Source organism: Empidonax traillii, unplaced genomic scaffold (genome assembly GCF_003031625.1).
Source record: "Empidonax traillii isolate 1590-97213 ecotype Southwest subspecies unplaced genomic scaffold, ASM303162v1 scaffold209:size809316, whole genome shotgun sequence".
Taxonomy (NCBI): Eukaryota; Metazoa; Chordata; class Aves; order Passeriformes; family Tyrannidae; genus Empidonax; species Empidonax traillii.
In genome coordinates, this window is record NW_020955402.1 from 607,308 (window position 1) to 620,692 (window position 13,385).

Here is a 13,385-nt window from a genome sequence, read left to right on the forward strand (position 1 = left end):
TGCTGGTGCTCATTAAAGACTTCTGGCAGTGTTGCAATTGCAGTTACAAAAGCAAGCTCACCCTGCTTGTGGCCCGAATCCACACTCCCTGTGCAGGCAGCCCGAAGTCACCTTCACAGCAGAGTTTTAAAGCTGGGTGGAAAAACTCATCTTTCCAGAGATGGAGCACATGAGATGCAGAGAACACTGATCTAAACATGTGATAAGTATCCAACACTATTGAGAACAATAATTATCAGATCACATGTGAAAACATGTCAATATGGTTTAGCCGGGAATTTTTTGGAGGGTCAAAAGTACAGCAGTCAGATGACAAGAGATTGCTCCGGTGCTGCAAAGTGGCTGAGCAGGTTGTGTGCTTTGCAGTTCCTACACTTGAGAAGGTTAATTTTTTTTTTTGCTCATTTAAAAGATGAAAGAGATACATTTGTGCAACAGATGAGAGGTGTACAAAAGTTCATGTGCCTTTATTATTAAATGATTTAGCTGAGTGCTCTCACTGGCAGAAAGCTGCTGTTACATAGAATCAAATTGGGATACTCTTTTTTCTCTTGCCTGGTGTTTATCTTGCCAGAGCAGTGGCAACAATTGCAGTGGAGTAAAGAGTGTCCTTCATCTCTGCACTGAGCTTAGAGAGGTCTGGTTGAAGAATTTCAGCAGCTGAGAAAAATACCCTTCAATAAATAAAAATTCAAATAATTTAATAAAATTTAATTTAAAAAAAAACCTGCATTCCCCACAAAATCCAAACATATTTTTGTTCTGATTAATTCAGGAGGCATTTTAAAAAAAAAAACAACCTCAATGTTAAACTCTCTTTGGTGCTATTTATCTGCTTTCTTGAGCTTTGATGTGTTTGAATTGTCTTGACATCACATAGTTTAGTGACTGTACACACACATAGAGTATTATCTTATACTTGGCATGTATCAGAAATGATATCCAGTTCTACATGGGGAAGTGTATGTATTGCTATACTGAGATATTCTCTATATTTAATGCAGAAATTGTGCTGAGCATGTTTATGTTAATGAATGAGATTTGCAACATGGTGCTTTTTAACTTTTACAACTTGGTGATTGTCCAAGAGATTGAAGTATTTTGCAAAAAATAGCACTCACTCAAATCATGTGGGCCCTGCATATAGTCTTACCACATCCAAACATATTTTGCATTTTTAGTGTTTTGAAGATGACAGCTTTGGGATTGAAAACAACTCATCCCGATACCAGAGAAGCATTTTTATGGATAATTTTTTTCAATCTCTTTGACTGCCAGGAAAAACTTTAAAAGTGGGATTTAATTCAAGGAATGAGTTTAAACTCATGTGGCATTTTTTCCTCCTCCTCTTCCTGTGGGAGTATTCAGGATTCTGCCATGGCAGGGAACTGCCTTTAGGATATCAACGAGTATGTTTTACCCTATTACAGCTGTGTGCCTTATTAGCTCATCTCTTGGAAACAATGCTGAAGTTTACTGTCTTGTGAACATTAAAAAGCACTGACATGACAGAGTCTGAGGAAAGGCAAAAATCCCAGGCTTTTTACCAAGAGTATCCTGCATCCCTAAATCCTCTACTACTGCAAAGTAGATTGAGAGAGCCTAATGTGGTTATTTAAGTATTAATTAAATTCTTTAAGTATTATTTAAGTATTAATTAATTAATTAAATTCTTCAGTGTTAGCGTAAAATTTATTGCACCTACAATGTTTTAGAAGAAAAATATTAGCTGGATATTGTGCACATAAAATACATTTGCTAATAAAGTTATTAACATTTCAAAAAGAATTGCAAACTTGGTATTCAGATTCATAAAGGAGTACAACTGTTCTAAAGTTTCTTGTTGAATTGGCACCTTAGTTGATAATTATTGGCTAAGCATAATTTTCAAAGAATGGAGTCTATTATTAGTAAATTAAAATACTTTAAGAGACGTGGTGATAATGACCCAATGAAACCAGATAAGCAGTGGAGCATAAGATTGGCTGGTAAATAGTGCAGTGCTCACACATCTCTGGTGTGTGTTTTGCCACGTTACTCCTGAAATTGTGATAATCTCACGAGGGCTTATGAAGCCACAAAACAACAGGCAAATGTTCATATAATGCATCATGTGTGAGCACAGCATAAACTCATAAATAGCATTTCTCCTGTCCCTGAGTCCTGAAGAGCTCCAGCCAGTGCTGTTCCCTGCTGGAACACACACCGGCCCTGGCTGAACAGAACCACTGGCAGCTGGGCCTGGACTGTGTCAGCTCTGGGCACAGGGGTGAGTGACAAACAGGGATTTTACGCAGGACAAATGGCATTTTATGAGAACCTCATTTCCTATGGATCTCTATTGCAACATACATTGATTTATTTGTGTGTGGACCTGTGTACAGTATGTAATTTAATAATACTTATGTATCTTCCCTAGCCAGGAACTGAGGTTTTAAAAATGCTTCACTTCAAGCAAGAGTTTAAATCCCATTAGCACTAATGCACTATTCAAAATATAGCAAATAAATGAGTGTTTTGCTTAACTGTGGCCTAACCACTGAATTTCTATTGAAGCTGTAAAACTTTCAATTGACTTCAAAGTGAGTTTGGCCTCTGAGAGCACAGTCACAAGTTATGCATAGGTCTGCATATCAAACTTCTGAACGGGTAATTTACTCTTACAATACTTTTAATGGCAAATAGAACATTTTTGAATGATCTGAATTTCCTGTAGTTGGTACAACTTTTGCTGGACCCGAGCAACACAAAGTCTCCCCACTATAATAAATGCCAGTTATTGAGGGTGTGTCAAGCCTTAGGGCCAAGCACAGTCCTGACAATGGTTGCACTCTTGTCAACTGAATTGTGTTGTGTTGTTGTAGTTGATAAAGCTTTGCTATCTTGTGTCCCACACAGCATTTTTGATCTATTTTAAAATCAATGACTTCCTCCGGTGTTCGGAGGCACCTCCACGCCAGGAGCCGCCTTTCCCTCAGCTGTCCCGCTCTGCCAAAGGGGGCAAAGGGCTCTCCCGAGAACCCAACTTCTGCTGATTACAAAATTCCCCGTGATTCATTGCCTATCTATCAGGATCCTATTTTAAATCACAATGATTCATAGAGAGCGACGCCCACATATTATATAATGAGCTTGTTTTACAGCGCTGCCAGCGCGGGTTGGAGATGTGCTCTTTGCTTCTGCTTTCCTCAAATCCCTCCAGCCCAACACGAGCCAGGGTTAAGTTCTACTAAGGCAAGTAGGCACATTGGAAATGCTGACATGTGGCCTTTGCCCACTACAGTTCTGGAGAGGTTCACTCTGATTTTAAGTTAGCAGTCAGGTGACACCTTATTTTTCAGATTTTTATGCTTCTTGAGGTGATTTTTTTGTTGTTGTTCAAAGAAGCCAAATAACAATCATTTCTATTTCGAAGAGTGGGAGGCTTTTTTAAGACATTTCTGAAAGGCATTGGAAGGTCTTTCATCAGGACTAATTTCAGTTCTAGTGCACAGTGCCTCACAAAGCCTGAATGCAGCTGCCTGTAACTAGGAAAGTGCAGCTTTTCTGCTCAGGTATTTCTAAGAACAGTTTGAGGACCCTTTCCCACAAACTTTGAATCTGACTTTACAGAGCAGAAATGATCTCCTCAGCTCTGTGTGCTGCCAGTCCTGTGCCAGCAGTAGAACATTTTAACTCCACAGTAGTCGGACTTTTACCACTGGAAGCCCAACACAGTGTCAGTTCCAGGAGTTTGTAGTTGTGCTGTCCATGATTTTGAAGTGCTGTTCCTCTTAAATCTGAGCCATCTTTCTATGAGCTTTCCAGTTATATAAGTCAGTGTTTCTTATACAGAAAATTTTCCATAATCCAATATTCTCAATTCCTGTTTAAGCTGCCTGAGCACAGCCTTGCAATCAGTTTTTTTATATCCTAAAATAATTTGAAGTTTCATCAATATCTATCAAGTATCAGAATCCAACAACCCGACATTAACTACTTGAAATAGAATGGTAGAATTTGTAGCATATTTGAGTAGCCTGTGGCATTTTTGAGCTTGTCTCTCATTTGCATTTATATTTGCAATGGTTTATGTTGCTGTAAGGGTATAAAATGCTGCTATTTCAAATAAGAACCCAGGCCACTTACCATTTTGTGTGAATTACATAGGCATAATATAGAAAATATATTTAAAATTAAACAGCTCTATTATTCCCTGAATGGGCTTTTTTCCCTGTTTCTATTAACAGCTACCTCTTAAACACTGTAGTAAATTTTATGGACTGTGTTTTTAATGAACACAGCCTGTAGTTATAATTCAGTTATAGGGCTAAAATACCTTTCCTACTGATTTATGAGTTGGGGTTTTTTTGGCCTTTTCAAGTGCTTGGATTTATACAGTGTGTCCTGGTGTTTTACTGTGCAGCCTTGCTGCAGGATGAATGGGTTGAGTCCTCCTGTACTTTTTATTTGGCTCCTTGAAGGCTGTGGGTGTCACTGGTCTCTGCAGCCCATGCACAGTGCCCTGCCTGTGTTCTCAGCCATCCAGCCCTCACCACTCCTCCATGACTGTGGAGATGAACACAAATGTGCCTCTGGGGGTGGTGTTTCAAGCTGTTCCTGGGAGTACCTGCTTGGTTGTGACCCCTTGAACGTTGCACTTGCTGCTTCTCTTTCTGCTCTCAGAATCTGGGCCCTGTGCTGGTTCTGCAGGTCGGTACAGTGGATGGCAAAGGAGACTTTCCTAAGCTCATCCCCCTCCCACTCAGTGATTAACCCTTGAGGTGTGTCCTGGGACAGCCCTGCTCCTCCTCTGCTCGCAGGGCTGCCAAACCCTCCCGGGCTAGAACCACTCAGCTTGTTTTAGGTGGAGCGTTTATTCCCATTCTGTCAAAAGTGTATTCTCTATGTGGCATCTTTGTGGTGTTGTCCGGTGTCTTTCCTAGTGGAAATGTTGATTTTTGGGCCATTTTTAGATGGGTTGGACCTGAGGAACAGAGAAGAAAATGTCATCTATAATCTTGATGTGCTTGGAGTCAGCAGTGCTTTTCACACCATCCCTTCTAAAAGGTGACGTTATCAGTCATCTGTGAACTACTTCACTAAGTCACTTACAGAGCTGATTTCGACCCTCAACATCTGCCAGAGACACTGAGTATTTTTACAGGTAAATTATGGGCAGAGAGCTTTAGTTTAGAGTTCTCTGACTGAAACAAATCATAGAAGTTTGGTTCTTTTGTTCTGCAGTGAGCTCAGTTTTAATTCCTGTAAATATTTCTGATAAATTCATGCTTGAAAAGCAAAGCAGAAGGGCTAGTGAGACAGTGGTACCCACAGGAGAGTGAATGCAGAAGTGCTCTTGTTCCTGCTCAACACGCAGTCCTGGGCTGGGAGTGCTGAAAGGCGACACTGAGGGTTTAATTTACAATACAAACAGTTGTCAATACTCACTCTATCAGTTGCCTAAGTACTCCCGGGCCCTTTTCCCGCATTCGTAGTGATTTCCAATGTGTCATTTTCTTGGAAAATGACTGATTTGCACAGCTATTTAAAGTCCTACAAATAAATTGCTGTTCAGCGTGTTTGTTCATCATCACGTAATTGAAACAATTTCTGCCCTGAATTGTGACAATGTTCAAATATATGCATGGATAAAAAGAAAAAAATTCTCTGTATCTCTGCTTCTTTTAGAACAATAAAAATTCTGTAATGGATTTTTGGAGCAAATCTTTATAGGTCTTTTGCCGTGACTTTGTTTTTGCTGCTGCCGTTGGAAGCCTTCTGATTCTGTCACGCACAGAACTGCGGGTATCAGCCAACGAGGCTCTTTTTATGTGCTGTTTGTGCTTGTTTGTTTGTTTAGGAGCATCAGTGATTGTGTCAGCGGAGTTCTTGGAAAGAGGGGTGTTTTAGTTTCGCTGTGCTCCCTCTGCTGACTCTGCAGCCACAGGACACAGCGAGGTGCGGGTCCTGCCACGGCCAGGGCAGGAAGGTTTAGGAACCTGCAGGCCAGGAATGTATTAAATGACTACGAGCAAGAGCTTTGAGTTATTGTTTGAAATTCCAAAAAGATTCACACACTGTGATTTATCCAGAACAAAAGTACCTTTATTTCATGCAAATGTTGTCTATGAGATAAAGTCCATTATAATGGCAGATGCTGTGAATGAAAAAAGACCGATTTCATTACTGAAGAAAGTATCTCCTAAAGACTGAAAGGTTCCTTGTACTCGGGCATAATCAGGAATATTAAAAATTTTTAGAATAATACGACACCTGCTGAAGAGTGATGTTTGAATGATAACACAGAGAATGGGAAGGGATGGGAGGGAAGATGTTATTATTTCTTTGGACTAGTAGAGAGCTGAGAGAAAAGTCTAAACAGTTCTCTTTTAATTTTCACCAGGAAAAAGTAAATTTAGTAAGATGGTGCAATTTTCTCTAAATAGCCCCAAGTTCAATGAATAGGACCAAGTGGTACCATTTTCCCAAGTGTTACTGGAATTGCTGAGCAGCTGCACCTCCCAGAGACATCAGTGAATCACTCTGTGAAGGCAATGGATCACCAGACCCTCTGCCTCACATTTAGGACCCGAAAACAGCAGTGACAAAAATGTTGGCTTGAGCTGCTTGCCCGTTGCCACATCGACTTTCTGTGTCAGAGGCAAGGAAAGAAGGGAGTTGTTGGAAGGGGAATGCAGTTGTGTTAGCACGAGGCTGCAATCCTCCACACAGCCCCTCTGCAGCATTCCCACCTCCAGAGCAGCGTGGGGCTGGATTAGGGGGGGTGCCATCACTTGGGGTACTTGTGCTTTTGCAAGGCACACACGAAGCATTTTATTGCTCCTCCTAATAGGTAGATAATTTAAACGCACAGGGATATCAAGCTGCCCCTTCACCATCTCTACATTTTTATTAAAAGCAAGGAATGATTGTGTGATCTTAACCAACTTATGTAGGGCATCATTTCAGAGAGGTCTGAGCTGGCCTTAATTAATCAGCAAAAGTACCATTAAGTTCTGCAGTTCTTGCTTGAGCTTAGTTGACAAACTGACACATTTATACATGAGAGGAAATTCAAACTATTCCATTAAATATGCTCTAGTTAAAGAAAATAAAAAATCAGTATTTTCATCATATATGTATTTGTCCATATTTATACCCATCCATATCATATAATTATATTATTGCTTTGAATTTAATGATGTTTCCAACTGAGAGGCTTTATCTATTCCATTTTTAATTCTGATTTTCTGTAACTCCTCTGAGGTTAGCGTGTTCTGATTGCTTCATTAAATACCTCTAGGGTCATATTTTGGTAGTTTTGTCTGGAAAGAGCGTGTCTAGAATGTAGTGTAACAGGCCTTTCAGGTTAACTGAGCACAGGTAGTGTTTATGGTAAAGAGGAGCTCGTGATCCAAGATGCTTTTCATGCCATGGTAATCTCTTATGTTATATTTTATGTTTTCCTAATATGAAAAGTGCAGTGAAAACCTGTCTTAGAAGCTGGAAAGCAATTCAAGTTCAGATTGCTAGGGAATGAAGTGACTTCATGATATGAAGGGTTTTTTTAAAGCCATGAGAAGATGATTAGTTGTTGGGTTTTCTCCAGAGGGAAATATTGACATTTTGTTGTTGGGGGGGTGGGGGGTGGGGGGTGAATGGAAAGACAAAATACACAGCAAAAATCAAGTGAAGATATGTGAAAAATAGGAATATTTGTAAACTAACTATTAAACATAGGAACACTTTTCACTTTCTGGGTTTCAGTAATGAAAGAATAGTCACAAAAGGTTTTCTTTAGTCTAGTATTGCTAATATAAATCCATTTGGAAAGTGAAATTCACTGTTTCTACTGTAATAGCAAATTTTATTAAACTGAGCAAGATATCCTGATTTTGAGTAAGCCATAGGTGAAGATTTGAACTTTAAAACTGTAATGAAATGATTGGTGTTTTGTACCCAAAACCTGAGCAAACCTGAAAATTCTCATAATTCAGAAATGTTTATGAACGATATTAATTTGGGATTACTGATGCCTCGCTGTTTTGTTGTTTAAAGAAATGCTATAACGTACAACTTGTTATCCAGAAGTAGAGAAAGAAGCACCAAACTTGAGAAGCTCTTCAGACATACGTGGGTGTATGTCTAGTGTCATCTCTAGGTATCTTTGTGGACATCTCAGATGAAATTATAACATCGGCAACATAAGGATTTTTAAAAACTAAAAGTAGATGTTTTTTGTAGTGGAACGATTTAGCAAAGCCTTTTTAGTTGCCCAAAGCTCAGAAGAACTGATATGAGCAGTCATGGGATATTAACCTCTGGAAGAGGTGGAGTTTATAGGCTTTTGACTGAAGACTTGTAAATGGCAGTTGACTCCAGATTTTATTACCTGAGAGCAGAAGTAGGAGGAGCATAAAGCAGAATGACTCTGTGACCCGGTGGAGCTGAGAGGTGCCACCACAATTGCCAGGGTTTCTCTTCAGGGCAATCTCAGCATCTGTATTTCCTCTGTTCTCAGCATGTACAGTGCATGTCTGATGTGGACAGACACAGAGAAAACCAATTAATGGGGAAAAAACAGCAGGCAGGAAACACAATCCCTCCTATTCAGGGATTGGTAATGACAGACATAAAACATCACAGATTCCAGGCTAGAGATACTTTTACCAGGAAACCACTGTGGTGTTATTGGTAGACTTTGCTGGAATAATTTAGCTGTGCTGACTATGAAGCCAGAGGATCCTGCTAAGGAATTCCTGTGCCCTCTTAGCTTTGGGAGCCTGTGCCCAGCAAGCCAGACCTCTGGGCATGCTTAGCTGAGTCTTTCTAAGCTGTAGTGGATCTACTCGTAGTGAATTCCCGGCACACACTGGTTATAATGACTCGGGGCTTTCAGAGAATTAACCAGTCTGTACATCATCACCTTCTCCAGAACATCCCAGTCATTCACTGAGTGTGAGGTGAAATAGCCCGGCCTCGACTGGCTGTTCAGCTCCCAGTGCTTGGCAAACTGGAGCCTTTCAGCTTGAAAAGACAAAGTGCTGAGGCTGTAACTGGGACCATGCCTGGAGCCATCCTCCTTCTTCACCCTTGAGGCAGCAGATAGAAAGTGGACATAACTCTTGATGTCACTTGCTTAAGGAATATAAGCCATTTAAATGTTAGATTATGTATTTCTTTTTCTATTTATTAAGGATTTGTCTGGTAGTTACAAAAATGGGCTCTTAAGGAATCCATGCTATTTTGTTGCTTTGTTTGGTAGTCTGTTTAGGGAAGGCAGTTCCCAGAGCTGATGGCCAGGGACTTGCACTTCATGCTCACAGAAAAATTGACTGTGTGGAAGATAATACATAACACCAAGGCACTTGTCACTTGTGGTAGGTAGAAATCCTGTTCTGCACTTGGAGACAGACCTTGCTTTCATTGTGGATAACATGAGATAATATCCTATCCATGATAACACGATAACACACAGAGCAGGATAACATACAGGCTAACACCAGATAGTATCCCGTGCAGAAGCCTTTGGGAGGGGAAGTGGCTGGGAATACACGAGCATCTCCTTTGTTCCCACTGCAGAGAGAATTTCTCATCTGAAATTTAAGAATAAGAAAGATCCCTTGCAACCTTTGTTGTCCACATGTGAGGTGGAGGAATTAAAGGGCTGTGCTGGGAGTCCCAAAGGGTGGCAGGATGATGATGACCATCCTGAGGGAGGGTTCAGAGAACAGTGGGCATTGCTGGCCGTGGCTCCCCTGGCACTCCAGCACAGCGGGGGGAACACAGTCACTGCCTCACACTCTGCTAGCTCTGTCAGAACACAGGAGCAGCTCCAAACCGTGGAGCAGGTCTGGCCCCCTGCAGTCAGCTGGCTACAGCAGTTTTGGCAGTGGCACAGAGCAGCTTTGGTTCAGAGCAGATCAAATCTAACTTTCTGTTATCTGGAGGTTAAAGGCTACTTTCTTGATTGGGTCTGAAGTCCAAATTAAACAGCCAAAGTGACCAAGCTATTTTAGTTCTGTAACATCTATTCTATTTTTAGATTAGAATGTTCTTTTTATAAATCATGGAAAATCAAACACAGACCCGAGTTATAAAATAGTCTTTTGCACTTGCTGTAACTTACAGGCTTTTTCAGAGTTGAAATATGTCGAAATCAAAGATTTCTGTCAGAAGAGAGGCCTTGGAAAAGCATTTTATATCTTAATCTAAATTCACTCCATTTGCAGAAGATTTTTGCAGATTGAAGCTTTTTATTTGTTTACTAATTTCAAAATTTGTATAAATACATATGGAATTTGAAAAGTCATGAATTAAATTTCCTTGAACCCTGGGTTTAAGAGTGGGATAAAACCTTTGACAAATCTGAATGAGCAAAGATTTCAAGTATTTCTGTTATTTGGAGGAAAACCACCGCTATTTAATACCAACTACTTTTTTTTTCTTAATATAAAAACCCTTAGGATTTTCAGGCACTTGGGAAGATGATGATTAGAATTTGCAAAACTGAAAAATTATTTGTGAAAGCCTTGGGATTTTATTCCTATGCATGCTATTGAGAGAAACAGTTAAAGTCACTCTTATCTGTCTATTAAAAAAAAGTGATTTTTTTTCCCTCTGACACTACTTTAATTTCTTTATACCAAAAGCGGCCTTTCTGTTCTAAGGCTGAGCCCTGGATGCCAATTATCTCGTTTGCTGTTATGGTATGAGATGTCAGAGCCTTCCTAAGAACCTCAAAGCTGAATTCGCTGCCCATTGCCAGCCATGCAATGTCATTATACATCTAATCTGTTATATGAGGACAAGCCAAAGTCTAGATGGGGCCTAAACACTCCCCTAAAACCTACACCTGAGTGTGAGTTTGCACCTCAAGCCTCTGAACGTGAGACAGTTGAGCCTGAACTCATTACAGAGATAATGAACCTCTTTTAAAAAATGTGTTGTTTGTTTGTCTGTTTGTTCTCAGGGATTACAATGGTTGACACAGAAATGCCGTTTTGGCCCATCAATTTTGGAATTAGTCCCGTGGATCTGTCTGCAATGGATGATCACACCCACTCCTTTGACATAAAGCCATTCACCACTGTTGACTTCTCAAGCATTTCTTCCCCACACTATGAAGATATTCCTCTGGCGAGAGCTGAGCAGTCAAGCATTGATTATAAGTATGATATCAAGCTCCAGGATTGCCAAAGTAAGCTTTGCATTTGGTCAAATATTTCCTTCATGTTCACGTCTGCTTCATTCTCTGGGAGGGAGCAGAGATGTCCACACGATACCCTTGCAGGGCAGACAGAAAAGAGAGGATATCCCTGGCAGACCTTCACCTTCCAGGGCAGCACTTGGACATTAGGCAAGGTATCATCAAGTATCCAAAATTACATGAAACACATTTTATTAGAGCCATGAACCCCTCCATTTGTTTCTGAAACCTCCACTGTCCTTTCCTTGTACTTTGTGTGTAACCTGGCCTTTGAAACTCTATGCACAAGCTGCAGAATGAATCTCCTGGCTGTTGAGGAATGCCCCAGCATACACAGATATTCATTATTAATGTGGGCAGCTTTTAAATTCCAAATGGCCCAACAAACTGATGGGGTAGAAATATTGGCTACAATATTGGTCACAACATCAGGATAGCTCTTACCAGTGCTCCTGGATTATTAACATACTATGGAACATGCTGCTCTTCCACCAGTGAAGGTAAGAAACCTACACTGAACTCTCCTTGGAAGAAAGAAAGGGACCTGCTCTTAAGTAAATTGTTGCTGCATTCCTGCTCAAAGTAGGAATGTGAGGATGCTGTGCCTGGAACTTTTAAAAGATCCACTTCTATTTAGATCTGGCATCGCTTCTGCTTGCAGTAATCTGTACAGGAACTCTTTCAGGGAATTCTTGCTGGGAAAATTGTGGTATTTCATTTTGGCTGCACAGCAAAGCAGGTGCTATGTATCCATGAGTACAGTTTTTCAGCTAATAATTTGTATTCCTTTTGTTTAATTAAAAATGTTCATAACACTTTAATAACAAGTTAGAAAGTGCAGTAGAGGTAGGATAAATCTCCCTGATCTTTACACAGATAATTTTCCACTTTTCTTTTTCTTCCTGGTTTATATAGTAAAGAAAACTTTCTAGTTTATATAGTGTAGCCAGTCTGGAAAAAGAAAAACATTCACCTTGTTGTAATTCTGTGTCTGTTCCATCACTCCTGAGATGGGACCTGATGTAATGCTTTAGTGTCAAATGTCACAGCTCTCTCCTGTGACCAGTAATGATTGATTTAAAGATATCATAGTTACTTTTTGAGCTTGTTCAATATTATACATTGTTCTCTTAATTAGAAAATTTCAGAAGAGAAAATGTCTCACTAAAATTGAACAGTATTCCCCAGGAGAAAACTAAATTTCTTTAAATATCCAATATTGTATTATCATATTTATATAATCCAATAATATATTATTTAATGTATAGGTCTATTAGACACTTAAATATTTTTTAGCCTAGATTAGACACTCCAGCCCATCTCCCTGCAGTAGTTCTCAATACCTTAAAGGAATACAACCAGCTTAGATACTGAGAAGAGGAAAACCTTTCAAGTATGAATTCTCCATACATAAATTTTTAATATCCCTGTCTTCAAATCATTCCACACTACAGAGCTGAAAACTAGATCTGGAATACACTTTCTACATCAGAATCTGCCCCTTCCAGCTTTTTCAGCCCATGAACTGCCAGTGAAATATCAGCTTCCATCCCTTGGCATCCTTTGCTGCTCATTTTGTGTTGTGGAGCAACCTGGAATCTGGACGTGTTTCCTGTGATTGCTGGGGATTGTTCCTTGCTGCTTCTTCCACATATTTCATTACACCTAGAGTTTATCCTTTCAATCTTCTCTGTCCACAGGTGCAATCAAAATGGAGCCTCCTTCCCCTCCCTACTTTGCAGAGAAGGTTCAGCTGTACAATAAAGCCCACGAGGATTCCTCCAACTCGCTGATGGCCATCGAGTGCCGCGTGTGTGGGGACAAGGCCTCGGGGTTCCACTATGGTGTTCATGCCTGTGAGGGCTGCAAGGTAAGGGGCACAGAGGCTTTTTTCTCTGAACACTTGATACTGTTTTTCATCTGGATAATCACTCAGTAAAATCACAGATCTGTGCTTTTAAGAAAGCAAAGTTTCGGGTCTTTAAGTAAATTGTTCTGCATATCCCTTATGGCTTCCTAAGCGGTTTTTAATTGTGACTTGCTTTTTTCTTGCTTATGTTACTATCTATTCCATTTTTTTTTGTGCATTTCTTTTACTTTTGTCTGTTATGCAATTATATTTCATTCCTGCTCTCCTGGAGGTCACATGCAGAATCTGAATTCACAGAACGCAGCAAAAGCAAACTTGTGCCCA

At 40.1% G+C, this 13,385-nt stretch overlaps 1 protein-coding gene across 2 annotated transcripts in view; it reads left to right on the forward strand.

Moving 5' to 3' along the window:
- PPARG (peroxisome proliferator activated receptor gamma) overlaps positions 1-13,385 on the forward strand; it is a 52,332-nt gene that overhangs the window by 20,408 nt on the left and 18,539 nt on the right. For both annotated transcript variants that reach the window (XM_027887421.1, XM_027887420.1), the window contains exons 2-3: positions 10,955-11,182; positions 12,892-13,061. In XM_027887421.1, coding sequence (XP_027743222.1) covers positions 10,963-11,182; positions 12,892-13,061 — 390 coding nt within the window. In that variant the 5' untranslated portion in view covers positions 10,955-10,962. The remainder of the gene's footprint in view (positions 1-10,954; positions 11,183-12,891; positions 13,062-13,385) is intronic.